This window comes from Leopardus geoffroyi, chromosome X (assembly GCF_018350155.1).
Source record: "Leopardus geoffroyi isolate Oge1 chromosome X, O.geoffroyi_Oge1_pat1.0, whole genome shotgun sequence".
In the NCBI taxonomy this organism is placed as follows: Eukaryota; Metazoa; Chordata; class Mammalia; order Carnivora; family Felidae; genus Leopardus; species Leopardus geoffroyi.
This window is the reverse complement of record NC_059343.1, coordinates 15,994,281-16,016,830: the sequence shown is the minus strand read 5'-3', so window position 1 is coordinate 16,016,830 and position 22,550 is coordinate 15,994,281. Positions and strand designations below refer to the sequence as shown.

Here is a 22,550-nt window from a genome sequence, read left to right as displayed (position 1 = left end):
GCTGCAAGAAAACCTGCTGTGCCCTTGCCTTTCTACCAAGAAATTTCATTCTTTCTGCTGTGACCTGTGAACCTGGTCAGGTCACTTGCACTCGGCACGACTTTACTGAGGTGTGTGGAGTGCAGGGTGGCGGCTGCAGACCCAGGATCTGCTTTCTGGGACTCGGGACTCGGTCGGGCTTTGGCCGGGAGCAGTAGTGCCCCACGATCCTAGAAGAGTGAGTCTCGGTTTATTAGCTCCGAGACCCTGGGAAGTCGTTTAATCCCTCTAGGTATCTATTTGTTTCCTCGTATGAAGCATGGGAATAGCAACAACAGCAGTGTACCTCTTTGCTAGCGTACTTGCGAGGATGCGTGAGATCACGAGTATAGGGCAGATCAGAGTCGTGTTTGATGCATATTCATCGGTCAACGAATGCTAACTATGAACATTAAGTATTGAGCTACTCTGAGAGACTGGAAAAGTACAGAGGTATGGTGTTTGTCGGTTGGGTGCTGGGGGCAGGGGGAGCTGAGATGGAGGTAGGAGTGTAGGAGGTTTATTTGTGGAGGGGAGATAACACCCTTGGGAGATGAAGGGGTGGGGAGAGGGGCAGGGGGAGCCTCAGGCTGCGTTCCCAGCCAGCCTGACAAGGAGCTTGTGAGCACACACTGCCGGGCGGAGGTCTGCCCAGTGTGGGCCGGCCTCACCCCCGCCCTCCCCCGTTCCTGGCAGTGCCTGGAGAGGGCTGTCCAGGAGGAGTGCCACCCAGGCGGGAACACAAGCTAGGGCAGAGCCTGAAGCCACCGGTTCTGTCCTGAAGGGACAGGTGGGCAGCACACCTCCAAGGCTGCCCAGGAGACATTTTGTTTCCCTTTAGTTTCTTAGCTCACAAGGGGATTTGAAATTCTGTATTCCCTCCCGCTCCCCCCGCCCTGCCTGCCCCCAGCTCAGGGGCAAATCTCACCATCTGTCTGCCACTGAGGAGGATTAGACAAGAGATCTTGAGGGGAGTTCAGGGAGAGTGAAGGTAAAAATGTGAATGTCTCCAGTGTGTGGTAATAACAGGCATGAACACAAAAGCCACACACACATACACGTTTGGCTATTTGTGGAATGAGGTGCTTGAGGTCAGCCCATTTTAGCTCTTTGCTGCCTGTTTATCTTGTCACGAGGGAAAGAGCATTTCATTTGTTGTCATACTTCCTCTGGGACCACCAGGTCTTTTTCCAGAAAACCAACGAAGTCCATACCCTGTGTCTGGGAGTCTGGGTGGAAAACAGTGGGCTTGCCTCATTTGTAAGCGGAGGGGCTGTCCACGGCTGTCCACGGCTGTCCACGGCCTGCCCTGGCTTTCTTGAGGCTGGTGGTCCCAGCTGGAGGCCTCGAAGGAGGGGCCACGGGAACTGGGCTCTCCTCGAAGGCCTGGGGCAGCCATGGCGGGGGGGGGGGGGACGCTCGGGCCCTGCTCACTTCCGGGGCCGTGTGGGGACCCCCCGGCTGCGCTGTCCTCTCACACGGAACCTTTCTCTTCTGAGGAAGCAGCACAGCTCCTCGGCAGGGATGTCATTTTCCTGGCTGTAAAATGAGGCCATGGTCGAGATGGGAGATATAGCTCGTAGCAGTAGAGCAGGCCCAGCTGAAAACCAAAAAGGGACTGTTTTTGCACATTGTGGGAGAAAAAATAGATTAAAATTGCCTTTGAAATATTTACTATAGATGCATATTTTAGTCATGATTATAATAAACCACAATTGGCATTGACTTAAGTGTTAAAATGCGAATATCTTCTTAGGAAGGCTGTGTGTGTTTCGACAGTATCTCGTCGTCTGCAATGTGACGGCAGATACTCAAGCCTTCGGTCACACGGGGCTTGCTTTCTGACCACATACGGCTCACGGTAAAGAAACGACATCCAAATCAATAGGTTGGCAGATTATGGGCAAAAGGTACATGATAACTGTTTAAACCCATAGTGTTATCGAGTTAAAACTGCTAAGACTGTAGTCACACCGTAATACTGGGGCCTTCAGGGCTGCAGACGGAAAAGGAATCAGGTTTACTGCTGTCATTCTGTAACTGCTGTGTAACAGCTTGCCTTATATTCATAGTTCAGTCTTTAACTGTTTCTCTCAGCTGCAAAATCATGAGTGTGTGCACAACCTTTTTCTCTTCAAATCTTGAAACCGCAATAATTGCCAACCTATTAAAAAATACATCTGCCATATGAACGTAGTTTCAGCTGTTCTGTGTTAAATGAGTAATTATGACTTTGGGCTCTGGTGGCACATGATACGAACTTGGGTCCACATTTGAATATGGAGCACGTCAGGTTTGTGTGGTTTCACGTATTGAGAAATCGCTTCTTTGTGCTTATTGATATATATTTTTCTCACGGACCGCTCTGTTATTTGGTTCAAAATATCACATGACAGATGATGTCTCGGTACATATAATCCATGTAATTATAGTGAGAGCTTCTCCTGTCATTGGTGGTTAAAAAATCCACACACCTTACTTCTTTTTTAGCCTCTGATATTTTTTATTCAATTTTGCTCTTCCTTTTATTTAAAAACTTGAGTTTGAATGGTTTCCATTAACAGATATTTTAAGATGACAGTCAGGTCTAAGGTGCTGCCAACTTGAAGCTGAATGCAGTCCCCGGCCCTCCAGCTGGATATGAAATCTAATTTCAGGCCTGGTGCAGTGCAGGGAGGTAGCTGATTTGTAAACAGCCCTTGAAACAACATAGCAGCATTGACAAGTGGCGATTCTGAGGCGGGGGAAGTGTGCTATTTAGCTGTCTGACTGGTCACCCCGATTGCACTTCCACCTGGGGTTGCGTCTCCCAGAGCCACACGTGATAATTAAAGCTACAGGTTCATCATTGGTGGGGCCATCCCATTTCATTCCCGTTACAAATTTAGGCTTGTCTTCATTTGTTGTAACGAAAGCCAAATGCAGATCCATCCCCTTTACTAAAAACTGTATTCTTTCTTCCTTTTAATTGAAATGTACATGTGAATGTTAGAGCATACAGATAATCCAACGTCACTCTCTTTGCTAATGAAACTCACTGTAGGGCCAGTGTTGGCCTGGGGCATGCATCTGCCATTCTCAGACCACGTGCTCACGCAAGTTCCTCTCAGCCCTGTAACCCATCGCTGTGTCTGTGGTGATGGCAGATACCAGTAAGTTATCCAGGTCTGCCCATTTTTTTTTCCCCAGAGGGGTTAGAATGGTCTTAAGTACAGAGAAGGAACATGTTAAATATTCATCTGGTTTAATTGAATTTAATGTACCATCCTTAAGATTAATCTGAAGTTTTGGAGTCATTAATGGTTCATTTGTTTTGTAGCATGGAATTTATTTGCCATTATTTAAGACAGTGAATTATTATTTAAGAAGTAAAAAGGTGCTGCCGAATGACCTGTGGTCTGTCGGTGCGTGCATCAATGACCTCACGCTTCCATGAATGTTAATAATAATGGTTGGATATCAGTTTAAAGGACAGTGAATCGATTAACGTGTAATATTGTCATATACTTGGATTTATAAACCCGCACAAACAAATTGTTCTCTTTGAGGACATTAATTCTTCTACTTGAGTTTCTTCTTTCACTGCTTCAACACTGAAAATCCGTGGTGTACTGGGGTGATTTATTATTTTTTTTTTCCAGAACAGTTTTGGAAGTGTTGCCACAAACACTGTTGTTGTTGTTTTTTTTTTTTTTAATTCAGGTGATCTCTGTAAATTATTGAACAAGAATCAAGTGCTGTGTACGCATCTCAGTCTATTTATATTATAGAACCATTTTCCACCATGGCCACCCACATGTTGATTTTGTATTTTGAAATGTTACTGAACTAGTAAAATATAGAAGAGCATGAAAATATAAACATCTCCCTACCCACCACCTATTTTATCAAATGTTCCCATTTTGTCATACTTCTGATGCTTTGAAAAAAATCAATAAATGGACTTCTAGTTTCAGCTCAGAGATGTAGAGAGCTGCAGAGATGTGTCTCCCACGCTTACGAGGAAAAATCTGGACAGATTGGAAATTGACTAGAGAACTGAGTCTGCAGAGCAAATAGCCATTTAAAAATCTGGAGAGAAGGAGCACTTTCCGAGACCTGAGGCCTGAGCATTTACTTCCCAGAGGCAGAAGCCACCAGACACTACGGAAGTAGGTAGAAAGATCAAGCTAAAAATTTGACAAACTGCCGGAGGTTGAGTGCAGACTAGCTTGAGAGTGTGAAGCTCCTGGGGGCAGCAGAGGAGTGGGAAGGTGGCCTATTGTTTTGCAGGCTTTTCCTCCAGGAATCCCACCTTGCTCTCGCAGGGAAGACTGGGGACAAACTGAAGAAAACTCAGGGAGCGGGTTGCAGGTGCTGGCTCGGGACCACTGAGAGACCCACTCAGACTTTTCTCCTTTAAGGAACAAAAGGCTTAGTCTGCAGGGGAAGGGTGGGGTGTGAGAGCACCAGTGAAATACCATTGCAGCTGGGGGAAAGGAATTCCATCCAGGCCAGCCCCCCACCTCACCTCAAAAAAGTCTTAATCTTCAGGGAGAAGGGCCACAAGGCTGTAGACTGAGAACGCTGGGGGATGCCCACTGCAGCTGGGGGAAGGGAGAGGGGGAGCTCTATTCTTGGAGGAGAGGCAGAAGCGCTTGTGAAGGCTAACACCAGACACAGGTCTGCAGTGCACTCCAAAGATGGGGGCTTAGAATATTCGCAACCCCTCCACCCCACCCCCACAGCACACTAACAAGCCTCCGGGAATAACAACAGTGGATTGTAGCAGGGAGAACTGCAGGAGACAGGCTCTTTCTGGGCAGCAGCACAAAGGGAAGCCCCAGAGCCAAGAGGGGGGACAAAAAAGATCACTAGAGGAATTTGAAGTTTCTCATGTCTGTAGGAACCACCGACCTCAACATGGCCCAACTTCTGGCTAGCTTAACATAAATCCCCACACTGAGGTCTCATTTGCCTCAGTGTCCACTGCCCTATACAAAAAGTCTGGCTTTTGGTCCCAAATCACAAGACATGCCAAAAGGCAAGAAAAAGCATTCTGAAGAGACAAAACAGTCATCAGAACCTAACACAGATACGACACAGCTGCTGAACTATCAAACTATATACCCGTACATTACCTGCCTCAGTCCACTGAGTGTCCTTTATGTGCCATGGGCCATTTTAGGAATGGACTTAACAAGGTCTGTACTCTTAGAGAGTGTACATTCTAACAGAGGAGAGAGAGCATAACTGCAGACAAGCAAAAAAAAAAAAATAATTACAGAGAGTGAAATATGCAACAAAGAAATATAGGAGGGGAAAAGGATAGAGTGACTGACTGGTGGAGCGTGTAGGCTGTTTCACCTAGAGTCATCAGAAAAGGCCTCTTGGGGGAGGTGAAATTGCAGCTCACGCCTGAATGATTAGAAAGCTCCTGCCATTACTAGGTGCCATTTAAGTAGAGAACAGCAAGTGCAAAGGCCCTGAGGCATGGACAAGCTTGGAGCCCCTCAGTATATTAGCGCTCTGGAAGGTAACAGTGTTATGGGAATGTTGCTGGTGAGAGCAACCCCTGCAGCTGTGTCACTGTCAGGGCTAACCTAGGGAGGAATTAGTGGGTGGGTTCTCTCCTGTTCACATTCTTCTTCTCTTTAAACACAAACAGAAATTACTCTTCTTTCCCCTCATTTTGGGGGGCAAGGAGAGTCTATAATAACCTTTCTTGTAACCACTTCAGGACCTGGCACAGAGTGAAAAGGAACATGAATTTGCTGTTGTGAGTCAAGGCCTCGTTATTTATCCAGTAAAAGTGTATTATTTACTCCTCTTCGCAGTTGTAGAGAATGTGCATTAACTCCACTAATCCTTACCCCCATCCCCCACCCCAGGGAGTGATTATTCCTATGTCACAGATGGAAAAACTGAGGCCCAGAGAGGAAGACTGCAGATCTGTTAAAGGTCAACCTTGGTGTTGGAACGCCAGTAGTCTGTGTGTGATGGACCGGAAAGATGTGTAAGACCTGAAAGGATGGGTATTCTTCAAAAATAGAGACAGTGATGAAGGCAGACTGGATACAGTTGCTTCATTCTTATGCTAAGTCAGTTGATGTTAAAGCATTGGCTGGCGAAACTGCGTAGGGAAATGGATTCAATAAATACGTGGCGAACCATCTATATCATTTGGTCATTTGTTATGAGCGCTTCAAAACAGATGAAAATGGGCAAATAGTTAAACCTCCCAATTCCCTCTGCTGTCTACTACATATGTAACTATATAATAATAATAATAATAATAATAATAATACCATGAAGGCAATATTGTCTGGCACTCGTCTACTGAGAACATTCTGGAAATCAACATTTGTGATCTCAGTAACCGTTACATAACTGGTATCAGTCTACTGTTATGTACAAAGACGGCAACTCTCACCTGCTCAAATGCTTTTTGTTTTTTTCTATAATAATGCTTATTGTTTGAGAATAAATAAGTCATAATAAAACTAAACCTTAACAAGTACATGATTGGAGAGAGAGAACTTCGCGCTGGATGAAGAGGGTGACGATATCGTTTGGTTTCTGGTTTTTGCCATTAGAGGAAAGGAAAGAACTTTCCCACGAGCACCTCTCTTGACACATGAAAAGGTTGCTGGTGTTCAGTAATGAAACAGTCGTTAAAGGAAATGTAATCAGGGTGGAGTTTTCTCTGACCAGTTATAATAACTGAGCACCCACTGTGTGCATAGTTCTATTATCTGTACCATTCATGTGGTATGACATGCTGGATGAGCAAAACAGCAAACTTTTGTACAGCACTTCCCATGGACCAGAGACGTTAAGTAACCGTTAGCCCAGAGGAGCACAGCTAATCAGTGCCAGACCTGGATTTGAGCCTATGGGGCCATTTAACTCCAGAGTTCAAGTGCTCTTTCACTCCTGATTATACTAGGGTACAGGATATCTGGGTGGCCTTGGCTACATTAAAACAGCAACAACAAAGCAAACCGTGATTAGCATGAGGGGTACCCATATCTATCAGGTTCTGAGAACTTGCTGGGAATCTTCGCTGAGCTGGGTGTTAGGCTCTGTGAGATTTTTTTTTTTTTTTTTGATATGCAGCCACAGAGATTTTTTTTTTTAACATGCAGCCACGTTCAATTGGAACCACCACTTCCTGTGAATGCCGTATGATGTTACTTGAAGAAGGGAAATAAGCATATAAATTTTTAAAAAGTTTCTTGAAGTATATTGATTTTTAAGACTGGATGCAATTAGTAGTTCTCATTAGTTCCAAGAATTATTTATCCTGGAATGCTTTGGTTCCATGTAAAGCACTTTAATATCGGAGACTGCAGGTTCTGCTGCTTTGATAGTCCGCGAGTCGAATGTGGCCGGTAGCTTTAAGCATGCGCAGTAATGCAAGTGTCGATGCTGCCAGCACAAATGGAAAAATGCATTGCTTTAATTGAAAAAACAGGCCATGTCTAGTCTTTGACTCTCTTTACATTTAATCTGACTACTCATAGTTTCTGGGAGGGTGGGGAGGGAGCGAGCGGGATTTGGCCCTGTTGTTCATCAGGAAGATACTGAAAAATTGTGGAATGTGAATTCTGACGCTGACCTCCCACTGCTTCTTCTCCCTCTTGTGAAGGTGAAACAAAACACAACCTAGGAGATTCTGAAGCCCAGGCTCCTCAAACTTTAACATTGCCCAGGAGTCCCAGGCTGAGGGCGGGGTGTATGTGGGCAGATCTTGTTAAAATGCAGATTCGGGGGGCGCCTGGGTGGCGCAGTCGGTTGGGCGTCCGACTTCAGCCAGGTCACGATCTCGCGGTCCGTGAGTTCGAGCCCCGCGTCGGGCTCTGGGCTGATGGCTCAGAGCCTGGAGCCTGTTTCCGATTCTGTGTCTCCCTCTCTCTCTTCCCCTCCCCCGTTCATGCTCTGTCTCTCTCTGTCCCAAAAATAAATAAAAACGTTGAAAAAAAAATTAAAAAAAAATGCAGATTCGGATTCAGGGGGTCTGGGCTGGGGGCTGGCGGGTGTAGGGAGACTGAGATTGTGGTCTAACAAGCTCCCGGGGGACGGTACTTTTAGTAGCAAAGATGTAGCTAGCCTTTTTCGCCTCAGCCCTCCGTGTCAAGGCTGTGCTGCTCATCTGAATCACCTGAGGGAGTTTGGACAACATAGATTCCCAGCCCACCCCAAATGGAATGAATGGGAGTCCCCAGGGCTGATGTTACCAGGGCTGATGTTACGAAGATATGGCGGGGGGGGGGGGGGGGGGGTGGGGGGGGTGGTTAGCTAATGAAGTGGTTTGATAATAAATCTGTCAGCTTTGTCTTTTTTTGGCCGGGGTGAGGGGGAGGGTAATGACAGCTTTGAAAACTTTACTGTAGGAATCAGATTGACAAACTCTGTGACATCCTAAGAGCTTCCTGTTTGACCTAAACTACAGGAGAAATCTTGACAGCCATTCCCCTTGGAAGGGAATTGCCCAGTTCTTTATGATTGTGTCCAGACTGGCTGAAATCAGAGAGTGCGGAGAAGAGAGAGGGCTTAATGGTTAGTTTGCTGACCTGCTCAGCATTAGATAATGTCTGTGGAGGTTCCCAGAGTGCGTCCAGGGGAGCTAGGGCCCAAATATGGAAAAGAGGAGCCATGATTATGAGGTAGGAGTTGAAATTACCATCGCGACGATTTAAAGTGTTATTTCAGCACTTTCCTCTGCTCCTGGGTTTGGGGTTTCATTGCTCGTGGTGTTCGGAGAGCCGGGCCGGACAAGCTAGGGAGAGGGCTGGGTGATGTCTTTGTTGTAATGAAGCACCAATTCCACAGTGGGGTTCTGTGGGTCACCCCTTTCCGGTATGACTTTTTCTTTTTTTTTTTGATAACTGAAACACTCCAGCAACTGAATTTAAAAAAAAATTTTTTTTAACATTCATTTTTGAGAGTGAGAGAGAGAGACAGAGCATGAGCGGAGGAGGGGCAGAGAGAGAGGGAGACACAGAATCTGAAGCAGGCTCCAGGCTCCGAGCTGTCAGCACAGGGCCCGACGCGGGGTTTGAACTCACGGACTGCGAGATCATGACCTGAGCTGAAGTCAGACGCTTAACCGACTGAGCCACCCAGGCGCCCCCAGCAACTGGATTTTTAACATTTCTTAAATCTTAGTAATCTTTTCCCCTGAGATCATGTAGGAAGATAAGACACAGGTGGAGATGATCATCCAGTGTTCCTCAGTCTATTGTGTCCCTTTTTAAAAGTCCCTTTCTTCAAAACCAAGTGTTTCCCATTCTTGTTGCATTTGTAATATTCTTTACGCCAGCTCCTTACCTTGTCTAAAGGTTAAAAAAATAATAAGGGAAACGCCATGATGAGAAAAAAAAAAGTTGAGCGTGGGAGAACTAGAGACAGATTCCAAGGGACCTGGCTCTCACCCACACCTGGCTTCCTACGGTGACTTCAGGCCTGGCAAGGGACACAGGCACCCACACCGTGTAAATGGAACCCTGAAAGAAACCCTATAGCGCTGACCACACTGAGCGCTTTGCTTTTGTCTGCTCAAACCCTCTCTGTTGCAAAAGGCAAGGCTCTAGGGCATAGCCTGGTGGTCGAGACAGACCCAGAAGCACTTTTCTAACCCTCTCTGGTGTGCACTTTGTATGCCAAAGGAGCCCAAAGGGAGGGGAAGCTTAGAGGCTGGGGCAGGGGAGGAAGGGATAGATCAGGTGAAGAGGATGGTGAGAGTGACCGAGGATGTATCAACTGAGGCCTGCAGGGGAAGCGGTTTGATAAATATCTGGAAGAAAGCCTTGCCAGTGAGTAAAATGGGAAGTAGAGGCGGGGGTTGGGGTGGAGTGAAGTTGGGACGTGAGAGGCACTGTGCACCTCTGTAAGGAATTTGGACCCCAGAGGTGATCAGGAAGCATCAAAGGAGCCATTTTTTTTTTCAACGTTTATTTATTTTTGGGACAGAGAGAGACAGAGCATGAACGGCGGAGGGGCAGAGAGAGAGGGAGACACAGAATCGGAAACAGGCTCCAGGCTCTGAGCCATCAGCCCAGAGCCCGACGCGGGGCTCGAACTCACGGACCGCGAGATCGTGACCTGGCTGAAGTCGGACGCCCAACCGACTGCGCCACCCAGGCGCCCCCAAAGGAGCCATTTTAAGCAGAGGCATGTTGCTGTCAGATGTGGATGGAGGCAGAGTTTAACAGGTGACTTCTGAATGAGCATCTGCTCCCATGTAGCTTATTTCAAAAATAGCTTCACTGAGATCTAACTTGCATACTGTACAGTTCATCCACTTGTGCCTCGTTCAGTGGCTTTCAGCATATTTAGGGTTGTGTAATTATCACCATGATCTAATTTTTGAACATGTCCTTCCCGCCCCAAAGAGACCTTGTGCCCCTGTGCTGTTACTCCCCACTTCCAAGCCCAGCCCTCGGCAGTCAACCACTCTTCTTTGTAATTTCTCCTTTTTCTTTAGCGTTGAAGGGAATGTCTTCTGTGAGTGTATTATTAACTTCAAGGGGTCTCTTTGCCAGATTACAGACTCTTGCTCTTGGCTTCCTAGGTATTGCTCAGCCTGTTCCTATCAGCAGTGATATATGTTATCTCACATAATTTTCAGGCTACAGGTCGGATGGACCCCAAGGGTAGTGTGTCACCTGCTCAGGGGGACATCGGAGACCTGTGTTCTTCCTGTCGCTCCTCCATGGGTCGTGCTGCCAGAAGCTTCACCCAAGGGCTGGTTTCTTCGTGGTTGTCAGGCAGACGTAGGATGGCATCCACTGGCTGTGGGGCCCTCTGCTTCCTTGTTCAGGGCGGTCATGTAGGAGGAGTCCTTTCCTGCAGTCTGATTGGGTGAACTTAGCTCCTGTTGCCCACCCGGAACCAATGATTGGCTTAGAGTTAATTAGTCTGCCCTCTGGAGCCGGGGAGTGGGCTTGATGGGGGATGGGTGGGTACCTGTGGCCAATAGTTGGCTCTTCGGGGGGAGGAGGAAGGGAGCCGCCTCAGCTGGTTAGTACCGTGTTTGAAGCTGCCCCTAGCTTTATGTCTGTGAAAAGCGTCCTCAATTCAGATCTCACCACTTCGGGAGGTCGTGCAGATTTGGTCAGGCGGTGCACTGGAGTTGACCTTTGGACAGTGTCATAGTGTGGGTGATAGTGGAAATGGTGGTAACATTAACTTATGTGGGAAGTAAATGATTTAAGCCTCATTAGAAAAACCTGTTTGCTTTAGGATAGAAATGTTTGAATACATGACTAGTAGTAAATAGTAGGGAAATCATTCTTATCTGGTTATTAGGTTAGCCCCTTAGAATCTCTCCTTGGGGGAAAAAATGAAATCCTGTCCTGAATGTGTCAGTATTTGAGTTACTCTGTGAACTTGAAATTGACAAAAATTGACTTTGTTTCAAGTATAATTCACGCTTCACTAAGCCCAGTAGACATTCTGCCAGTTACTTGCACTTTAATAAATTTTGCTTTAGATGTAATAAAAAAAATTCAAGGTAGGCCTCTGCTTTGCAAGTAACTTATTTGATTATGAGCTGTATTTTCAAGTCTGTTTTGGAGTGAGGTTTGCCCTCATGTAAGTAATGAGCGTTTGCTGGCGCAGCTCTTTAATGGTGAGAACGGATGTTGAAGAAAGCAAACACCATATGCCCTTTGTTTCCCGTGCATGTCCCCTCCTGGAGGCTGGGTGGAGTGTTTCAGCTGTCTCGAATAATCTCCATTTTGCTGTTACTGCAGACTTTGCGGCTCTCCCACTCTCTTCTCTCCGATGTTACAACTTCTTCCTCTTCCTCCTCCTCAGTCATAAAGGTTCCACGCTCTGAAGCGCCAGAGATTGGGTTAATTTTGAAAAATGAGTTTCCCTTGATTTGTGACAGAAATTAGTGCAGAGAATTAAAAAAAAACAAAAAAAAACCACCACCCAGCGTGAATGTGTAGTGGGAGGGGCAGGCGGGTTGGGTACGGGACAGGATGCTTAGAATAATTCTGCTGCCAAGTGAATCAGAGAGACTCGCAGTTCTCGGCGAGCACGGAGCATATTCCTGCCCAGAGTTCAGACGCAGTCAGCCCGAAATCACCACTTGATGCTCCACAGAATGGAGCTTTCTGCAGCCAAAGCCCCGGGTGCTGCAGACGCGTCTGAGACTGTAAGTAGGACGTACATCTGGTTTGATTGCTATTATGCCTGCATCTTTTGGAGCCTGGTGCCCCGCTACTTCTTAGGCCGGGAGGGAGGCATGATGGGGAATTTGGTCCCAGCTCAGTCCTTCCAGAGAGATGGTGAGCAACACTGTTTTCCCGCTCAGATCTGCGTCACAGTTTTCTTGTTTGTGGCAGAAGGGAATGTCTTTCTTGGGGCGCTCCTGTGACAGAAGTGGCTTTTGGCTGATCCCCTTTAGTAGTGTTATCTACAAAGATTTTGGACAGCCCTGTCCTCTGGTGTGAGGGCTCTTCCCTTCTCCCGACTGTGATTGCAGAGTTTTGTCCAGGGGACACCCCAGCCAGCCAAGCCTCCCCGCGCCCCTGCCCCGCAGACATCCCTTTCATCAGGTAAGTTTCCCTATCAAGGGCGGGGAGCAGGTAACGTTTCTGAGGCAGCTGGCAGGTTTGCAAGCCTGGGATAAAGCCAGGTGTGGAATGCAGCTTCCCCGTGGTGGGAAGGAGAGAAGAGTGAGATCGAAGGCCGGACGGAAAGTCAGCTTGAGATCTGTTCAGAGCACAGTTTGTTGCTAGATGCCAGTCGAGGTGGCAGGCAAAGCTCAGATCCTCCCTCTGCTAACTGGAGCTTTGGGCTGCCAGCAGATACTCTTCCCATCTGCAAAGCGCTATCACCGCACTTCGCGGCGTCGCGGGGTGGTTGGAAGTAATGGATGTGAAAGTAGCCAGCGCTTGGTGGGCACTTGCTAAGTGGTTTGTTTTTGCCCTTCGTACCCCTTCTCCTTCCTTAGTGGGATATTGTACCATCCGTGCGAGCAGTGTGCTGGGCTGTGGGGCGTGCCACCCGTGTTGCTCTCCTGGCTTCTTTCGGGGCAGCCTTCGTGGCCTCCCACATTCTCTCGCTTGGTGTCATAAATTTGATCTTGGCGTCAGCCTTGCTCAAGACCAGAGCCCTAGAGGTTGCCCTTTTAGCCTGGTCCAGGGGACCCCCTAGAACAAGGAGGTCTCGGGGAGAAGGTGTGAGTGGGTCATGCTGTGTCTCAGAGATCCATTGGAGTTCAGGATCATGGGGACGGGGGACCCAAGTCAGGAGGCCGTGTGATGAATCCTGGGGGGACAGTGATAATTCAGAAGAGCCATTTCCCGTTCAGCTTTGAGTTTCCAAGTTATGAATACCTATATTCAGCTGGTACAAGGGAGAAGAAACAGAAAACTCAAATCTCGAAGAAAGCTGCTTAGCAGTTCGTCTGATTTCTGATTCAGGAGTAGGCGTAGGACACTGTCATGGTGACACTCCATCTGGTTATTTCAGTGAACCTGTTCATGGATTTAGGCAAGCTGCGAGCACATCGGTCCGTTCCCAATTGCCTTCCACCCTTATGTGTGTGTGTTGGGGACTTTTCTTTTTGTTTTTTGTTTAAAGTTTCTTTATTTCTGAGAGAGAGAGAGAGAGAGAGCGAGCATGAGCGGGGGAGGAGCAGATAGAGGGAGACACAGAATCCAAAGCAGGCTCCAGGCTCCGAGCTGTCGGCACAGAGCCCGACATGGGGCTCGAACTCACAAACTGCGAGATCATGCCCTCAGCCGAAGTCGGACACTTAACCAACTGAGCCACCCAGGTGCCCCTGTTTTGGGGACTTTCTAGAGCCTGTCTTGTTAAATTAGCTTTACCATGTGCTTTATATTTGCTAACTGTGAGTTAATTGCTAATAAGAGTGTTTTCTTGTCAGTCACAAGTTCTCCCACCCCTTTCTGTACTTGAATTCCTTGTATTTCGTCTCCTATTTAGGCTAAAATTGTTCGCCTCTAGCTGGCAAGCCTCCTCAGCAACTGTCCACGAGCTCTAACGCAGGGCTAACTTTTATCAGTGTTTTTGGAGACATCGTATCATCTGTACACTTTGTTTCATGGGCGAAGATAAAAGAGTACTTCTTATCTTAACCAGCATCAAAATCCTGTATCACAGTGTTCCAGCCTTCAGTAGCTCTCTGTGGGTCTTCATTGAAATCCACTTTCTTCCCCATGCCCGGCTGTGCCTTGTGTAGCCTGGCACACGCCTCCCTCTCCAGCTTCATTGCCATCACCCTCGCACTTGGCCACTACCTTCCACCACACCAGTGCCCTGGCTGCCCCAGCCCCCGCCGGGGCCTCTCCTGCCGCCGGGCCCAGGCTTGCTCATCTTTAAGATGTTACTTGGAGAAGGCCCTGTGCCATCTTACCTTTTGAAATTTTTTTTAATGTTTATTTATTTTTGAGAGACAGAGACAGGAGTGGGAGAGGGCAGAGAGAGAGGGAGACACAGAATCCAAAGCAGGGTCCAGGCTCTGAGCTGTCAGCACAGAGCCTGACGTGGGGCTCGACTCACAGACTGTGAGATCATGACCTGAGGTGAAGCCGGACGCTTAACTGACTGAGCCATCTAGCCAACCCCATCTTATCTTTTAAAAAAAAAATGTTTATTTATTTATTTTGAGAGAGAGAGACAGACAGAGTGGGGGTGGGGCAAAGAGAGAGGGAGAGACAGAATCCCAAGCAGGCTCTGTGCTGTCGGCATGGAGCCCATCGTGGGGCTCAATCTCATGAACCCTGAGATCATGACCTGAGCCAAAATAAAGAGTCGGACACTTAACCAACTGAGCCACCCAGGCACCCCCCCCCCCAACCCTGGGCCATCTTATCTTAAGGGACTTCCTCCATCTTAAGTTTCCTTTCTCCCTTCCTGACACATCACCATATCTATTTCTTGCAGAGCACTTGTATCACAGGCTATAAATCCCTGGTTGATTTACAAGTCATTGATTTACTTGGCACTTGATGTGTTCCCCACTGGAATGTTGGCCCCCATGCTGGCAGAGGCCTTGTCTTTGTTATTCCACTGTATCCCGAAGCCCCTAATTCAGTTCTCAACACAATTATGTGCTCATGTTCAACAACTGTTTCTTAAATGAATAGAGGTTTTAGATGATTAATATCGTGAGTGACTGCTGAGTAGTTTGTGCCCGCAAGCTGATAAAGATGGTCCCATCTTATCTGTGCCGGACCTCCCCCCCCGCCCCCGCCCCCTGCCCCTCTGCCTCCATCACTGCTCTGGCACTTTGGGAGCACTCCAGACCTCGAGGCCCCATTTCCCGCTCCTGGCAAGCTGGTGGCTGCTATCTGGAGTCACCCTCTGTTTTAAGCATCATTTTTGTTCTCAAAATGAAAACCACCTGTCTTCAAAGTGATTTGCTTAAAACAAATACTTATTTCTTTACGGAGGCCTTCCTCCCCTTCTGCCTTTCCCCACCTCCTGCCAAGAATAATGGGAAAACCCTCCTATCTTGGAAAGTGGTTTTCCCTCTGGTCAGAATCCAAAGCTGGATGGTTTATCACCCAGTGTGCCGACCAATAGCTTCTCCCTGCCCTGTTGCTCTCAAATGTTCACACTTTTGTTCTCCCGAGGGGCTCAAAGGGGTCATGTCATGGAGGGTCAACCTTTGTCCCGCCCCCTTTGCACATTTCCTTTAAACATCCTTCCTACAGGTAAAGAGCCCAGGCCAGGGCACCACAGAAATGGTTGCGGTGGGGGGGGGGGGGCAGTGTCTAATTAGTGTCCTGTGGTTGGCTGTTTGCCAGCCTATTGACACCTTATACCAAGTCCAGGGAGAAGATGACATTGCCTGCATTTTAGAGATGGTGCAGTGAGGCTCACAGAGGTTAGGTAGGTTGTAAGGAACTAGGATCAGAACCTAGATCTCTCTGGCTTCCAAATCCGTGTATTATTTGTTGGTGTACCCAGTGTTTCTTGGAGGCTTTCTTTTTTCTTCTCTTTCTTTCTTTCTTTTTTTTTTTTTTTTACCATGTTCTTCAGTGAAAACATCTGCCATCTTAGTGTACATATGTGTCCATACTTGTAATGGCAATAAGTTAACTGAAATAGTAGTTGCCTTCACTGTGTATGATGCTTTTGTATATTCTCCATTCCACTTTAAAAATGCTCGTCAGCACATGGCAGGATTCTGTTCCTTTTCAAAGCCAAAAAATATTCCATTGTATGTACATGCCACAGTTTCTTTATCCATTCATCCATCAGTGGCCATTTAGGTTGGTTCCACCTCTTGGTTGCCGGCGGCTGGGCGACGGGGAATGGGGAGTTGCTGATCAACGGGTAGAATGCGTCAGTCGCGCAGAATGAATATGTTCAACAGATCTACTGTACAACGTTGGGCCTAGAGTTAGCGGTACTTTATTGTGCACTTAAAAAAAATATTAGGAGGCTATACTTCAAGTGTTGTTAACACAATAAAGTGCTAGTTCGGACCTTCTAAATTGATCGTGTGGCCCACTAATTGGCGGCAACCCATGGTTTGAAGATAGCTTGCGCTAGTGTTGGTGATATGTACATGCTTACTTTAGGCAGAGGTTTACATGATGTAAGCTACTTTTAAAAACGTTTATCCTAGTGTAGCCTACACATATAAAATGCACATGAGACACCAGTTTGTTGAATTTTCACAAACTGAACCCATCTGGGTAAAAAGCACCAGATCAAAACACACGCCATTGGGGCGCCGGGGTAGCTGGTTAAACATTTGACTCTTGATTTCTGCTCAGGTCCCGATCTCATGACTAATTCAGGCCCCACATTGGGCTCTGTGCTGGCACTGCAGAGCCTGCTTGGGGTTCTCTCTTTCCCTCTCTCTCTCCGCCCCTCCCCACTCACTCTTCCTCTCTCAAAAACAAACAAACAAACAAACAAAACCCACCGCCATTGATATAAGCTTCTTTGAATCAAGGCAGGCATGGAGTACTACAGAAAGGGATGTGCCCTCAGTTCTGAATTATGCACATACGGCTTACTTGATAGAATCTCTCTTTTTAGAGTCCCATGTTTTGTGCTTCCCATGACAGGGCCTAACTGGTATTTTAGGTCTAACAACTACTGAAGGAGTGGAACCAGACTTCTGTAGGGACCGTCCGAAATGGACACAGAAGGAGGCTAAGGATGTGCCTGGTAAAATGTGAACAAGGAGGAGGAGGAAGGGGCAGGGCCCCACAGTGGCTATGGAAACCCTCGGGTGTGGGGATTTACGGTGGTAGTAATCGAGACCAATTTTACTGAAATGGGGTGGGGGGGGGGTAGGGAACTTGTGATTAGAGTCCCAAGCCCCTAGAAGTCAATGCACTTTTGTGTAAAATAAGGAACATTCACCTCTCACCGTGAGTATTGACTTTTAGAGGAAATTCTTAGCATACTGAATCAAACTTTTTCTTGGCAAAAGACATAAATGTATCTCAATACAAAAGCAAGCTAGATTAACTTTGCTTTCATAATCTAAGGGTTCCGTAAGGTTGTCTTGGTGGACAAACTCTACACAATTCTTTGTAATGGCATGTGCTAGAAATGAAAGGGAGTGGATACTGTAATGTGCTTCTAAACATTACGTGCTGTTACAAAGTTTTATTAATCTGTGAGATGCATTGGTAGCTTTTAGGCAAACTGCAATCGCTTCCTTGAATCAGGGACTCTGGGATAATAATAAATCCTTTTGTCTTTGTTGATTAGATAAGCTCTTATTTATTGTTCATTTTTGTGTGGGAGACTTTGAACTCTCACACATTTGGTGTGTGTTTCCTGGCATTTTGGACCTATAGTGTTCACCGTGGGCTTGTGTTTCATTCTGCATTTGTTGTGACTGTGTGTATGGAAGAAAAGTCCTGGGACTGTAACAAACACACTGTGGAACAGGAGGGGCCATCCTGCTGGGGACAGGGAGTGGGTGTGTCTGACTCCTTTCTTGGTGCCCAGCGTCAGGCCACGGCACTAAGCACTTGGTTAATGAATAGAAGGGCAGAAGAAGAATTCGTAGGTAGGACGTAATGGTGTGTACTGTATACTTTGTTCCTTTCATCCTAGTTAGTCATCAAAACAAAGCTGTGAGGTGGGTACTGTTAATATCCTTCAGGGTGACCTCATGTCCCTGTTGGCCACGGGACAGTTCTGGTGTATGCCTCCTGTCCTAGCATTGACGGTGGTAGCCCCCTCTTTCACTCTGAAGTGTCCTGGTTCCAATGATAAATTAGTTCACTCTGAGAAGACACAAATAGACATTTTTCCAAAGAAGACACACAGATGGTCAGCAGACACGTGAAAAGATGCTCAACATCACTGATGATCAGGGAAATACAAGTCAAAACTACAATATCACCACACACCTTTCAGAACAGTAAAACCAACAACACAAGAAACAACAGATGCTGGCGAGGATGTGGAGAAAGCGGAACCCTCTTGCACTGTTGGTGGGAATGCAAACTGGTGCAGCCGCTCTGGAAAACAGTATGGCGGTTCCTCAAAAAGTTAAAAATAGAACCACCCTATCATTCAGCAATCGCACTACTGGGTATTTACCCAAAGAATGCAAAACTACTAATGCAAAGGGATACATGCCACCTCTATATTTATAGCAGCATTATCTACAATAGCCACATTATGGAAACAGCTCAAATGTCCATCGACTGATGAATGGATAAAGATGTGTGTGTGTGTGTGTGTGTGTGTGTGTGTGCACGCGCGCGCACACACACACACACTGGACTATTAGCCATAAAGAATGAAATCTTGCCATTTGCAATGACATGGGTGGAGCTAGAGAGTATTATGCTAAGCGAAATAGTCAGAGAAAGACAAATACCATATGATTTCCCTCCTCTGTGGAATTTAAGAAACAAAACAAATGATCAAGGGGGGAAAAGAGAGGCAAAGCAAGAAACAGACTCTTAACTACAGAGAACAAACTGATGGTGACCAGAGGGGAGGTGGGTGGGGGGATGGGTGAAATAGGTGTTGGGGATTAAGGAGGGCACCTGTGATGGCACTAGGTGATGCATGGAATTGTTGAATCACTTATTGTACACTTGAAACTAATATTACACTGTATGGTAACTAACTGGAATTTAAATAAAAACTTAAAAATAGTTCCCTCTGAAATGTTGGGGTTTGGATAGACAGGTGAGGAAACAGAGGGCACAGAGAAGCCACATCACTTCCTGATGTCACCCACCTATTAAGAGGTGGTGCTGGGATTCTTTCTTAAGAGTCTGACTTCAGATTTTGTCATTTGTTCGCTAAGTTCTGCTGCCTCACAACTTAGGCCAAGGAACATGTAGTGTAAAAAAAAGCAGTCTCTGTTTTTCGGTGTCACTGTTTATTAAACATCACTGCTGTGACGTGTGACTCAGGGTAGTCAGAGTGTGCTAGTGAAGACCCATGGAAACCCTGAATGTGCTTTCACCGGGAAAGCTGGACACTTGGTATCCTGGAGTGACAACACCATTCACATGTGCCTGGTGCTTCACAGTGTACAGAACCCTTTCTCCTCCATTATTATGTTGAAACAGCATGTATACCCTGTGAGGTGGAAGGTGGCATTTCCATCTTACGAAGGAGGATGCGTGATCATCAGGGTGACGTGGTCACCTGCGTGAGGTTTGATAGCCAGAAAGGGAGCCGATCCAGGATTCACTTCCTATTCTGCCTCTGTCATCAGTGCATTTTCCACTGTAGTAATGAGGCCTCTCAGCCAGGCGTGTTTGTACAGCTATTTGAGGGTGGGAAGCCTTTCGAAGACTCATTACCCGAACGCAGGGTTTCTCCACCTTAGCATTGTTGACACTTTGGGCCCTCTAAGGCTGCTGTGGGGGACTGTGCACTGGAGGGTGTTGAAAAGCATCCCTGGCCTCTATCCAGGCCAGGAGCGCTACCCTCACATCCTCGCCCAGTTGTGAGAACAAAAATGTCTCAGGCGGTGTCAGATGTCCCCAGGGACACAGTTGCCCTTGGTTAGGAACCACCGGCCTAAGTACAATAGCAGCATTTGAAAGAGGGAAAAAGACAACCATGAAAATGTCAGGCCTTTTTCCCTCTCTTTGGTTTCTAAAGCATCAGAAAAACTATTAAAATACCCACAAATGGGCAGGAAAGAGAACAAGCAGCACATTTCCCATTGGATTTGGTTCCGTGGAAGGATGTTAGGTCTCCCAAGGAAGGATACGATAGCCAGCATTTTTTAAAGTTAGAAATCATACAATTAAAAATGTTTTTTACGAAAAAAGTTAGAACAGAAATCAGCTGAAATGTGTGCCTATGAAATCTCCAGGGACCCTGCTGCCCAGAGATAATCACGGTTCATGTTCTGCTTTACCTGCTTCTAGCCTTTTGCAACATGCATATATATTTTTTCCAAATATGGCCATGCCACAAATGCTGTTTTAATCAGCTTTTTTTTTTTTAGCTTCAGTGTGCCCTGCAGTACCTTTCCATATCTCTGATATAGAGCTACAACATTTTTAATGGCTGCATAGTATTTCATCGTACGGCCACAGTGTAATTTATTCACTCATTCTCCTATTGTGTACATTTGTTTCCAATTGTGTTTTTGCTATTACATGCAAAACTGTCATGAGGGTTTATGTGTGTGTACCCATGCCCTTTATGGCCTTTTTCCTCCCTTTACAGAAATAAGGAAATTTTGTTATCCATTGAACGAAATCCCTAATCTATAGTGTGCTGGATTATATTTTGATTATATTATATACCATTGCCCCTGAAAATTATGGAAAATGCATTCACGAAAATTCTATTATACACTAGGCATGCAGAATGGGGTGTGGAAAGTTCTTTGGTTTTCTGATCAAATGATGACTAATAAGAAGCCATTTAGGTTTCGTGCCCTGTTCATGAAAACCACTCTTAACTGTAGAGGACTACTTCCTGAGTAGGAATTACAGCCCAGTAAAGATCTCTGAATCTTCCTTTAAGAGTTTGTTCATTGCTGAGAGAAACTTAGGGCTGTGTCCTCGTAGATTTTCATTGCTCGTGGATTTTTCTTATATGCGTTTAAAATGATAAAATGATAAACTCGTGGTAAAACATTCAAATGGTACAGAAAACCTTAAATAAAGTTCCCTACTTTACTCTGCCTTTGCTTTTTTTATTCTCTAGAAATTTTCTATGCATACACAAACATTAAAAATGTTTTTCCCCCCAAAACCCCACAAACTAGACAACAATATGCAAGGTCTGATCCAACGAGCTTTTTTCAGTTAATGCATCTTTCTGTGCCTACCCCTTAGTCTGTTTAATCAGTGCCCTGTTTGGGGTTGTTTCAAGCTTTCCTTTTTTTCCTGCGGCAAAGCAGTCTATTTTGCATGGGTCTATCTTTAGGATAAATGCCTAGCAGTGGAGTGCTTGGGTTAAGAGCCTGTGCCCTTAGAATTTTCACAGATATTGCTGAATTGCCCTTTTACTGACAGTAGCTGGACTTGTTGCCATCAGGCATTTTTTTTTTCCTCCCTGGCATAAACTACGGATTGATAAATCAGGAACACAAAGGTTGACCTCATCTGTGGGAAGGGCCATCAAGGTTACGAGGCCACAGCCTTGCAGGGGCTCAGGGGATATGTATTTCCAGGTTTTCTCCTGGGGTGGGCCAGAAACTGGCTTTTGCTTTTTTTCCACCAGGGAGTAAAAAAAGCTGAGAGATAATACCCAGGTAGGCAACTTTCTGGAAACATTTGATGATGTGTCTCAGAATCTCTGAGGTGGATAGAAACGAAGAGGTTTGCAATAGTTACTTCTCAGTGGGGCTCTGAAATAAAAGAATGCCGGAGCTGGCAGTGTGCCAAATGCACCATGCAGATATGTAACCTAGTGAACGTAAATGGAATGTGCTCTAATCATTTCATGATCATTTTCCACCCCTCATATGTCTTCCATGAAGTCTTTTCTGATGTTTTCCATTCCCCCATCTTCATCTACTCCATCCTGATTATTTTTTTTTTTTGTGCTGTCCTTTTTGAACAAAATGATAATTATGGTCAGTATCTCATTTTGAACCTTTTATTGTTGTCTTCTCTTATTTTTGCCCAGCTCTGTCTCCTTGATGAAATTGGAACCAACACTTGGTTTCTAGTCCTCGTCACCCTAGTCCTCAACACCCTAGTGGGGTGTTGGCACATACGGATTTTCATTGGCTGCTCGCTTTAGACATTTCCTTATTTTAGGGGATCCCTGTGCTTGGTAAAGGAGGCCTGTCCCTGGACAACCCCCACTGCTGGTCCGCAGAAGGGTGCTCATTTTAAGGTCTCTGTCACCTCACTTGTTGACAAGTGTTGCCGCCCTGCTCAGGGAAGGGCCCAGCAAGGTGCCATCTTTTATTGATTTGGTATTTGAAGCAGTGGAGGATGGCAGATGTTTGAAGGTCGTTCCATGAACCCCAGTGGGCACAACAGCTGCCACAGCCCGGGCTCGAGTGTGAAGGGCCTGTGTTTTCTGAGAAGTTGGGGGCTTTCTGATGGCCATTGCCCGTGTTCCCTCATTGTAGTCTCGGCCAGGAG

General features: G+C 46.3%; 1 protein-coding gene across 8 annotated transcripts in view; it reads left to right on the top strand.

The window, feature by feature from the left end:
- SH3KBP1 (SH3 domain containing kinase binding protein 1) overlaps positions 1-22,550 on the top strand; it is a 336,102-nt gene that overhangs the window by 75,753 nt on the left and 237,799 nt on the right. The window contains exon 1 of one of the 8 annotated variants that reach the window (XM_045472244.1): positions 12,093-12,166. The exons of the other annotated variants lie outside the window; for them this stretch is intronic. Coding sequence (XP_045328200.1) covers positions 12,104-12,166 — 63 coding nt within the window. The 5' untranslated portion in view covers positions 12,093-12,103. Of the gene's footprint in view, positions 1-12,092; positions 12,167-22,550 lie in introns of those variants that run through there. 8 annotated transcript variants of the gene reach the window in all.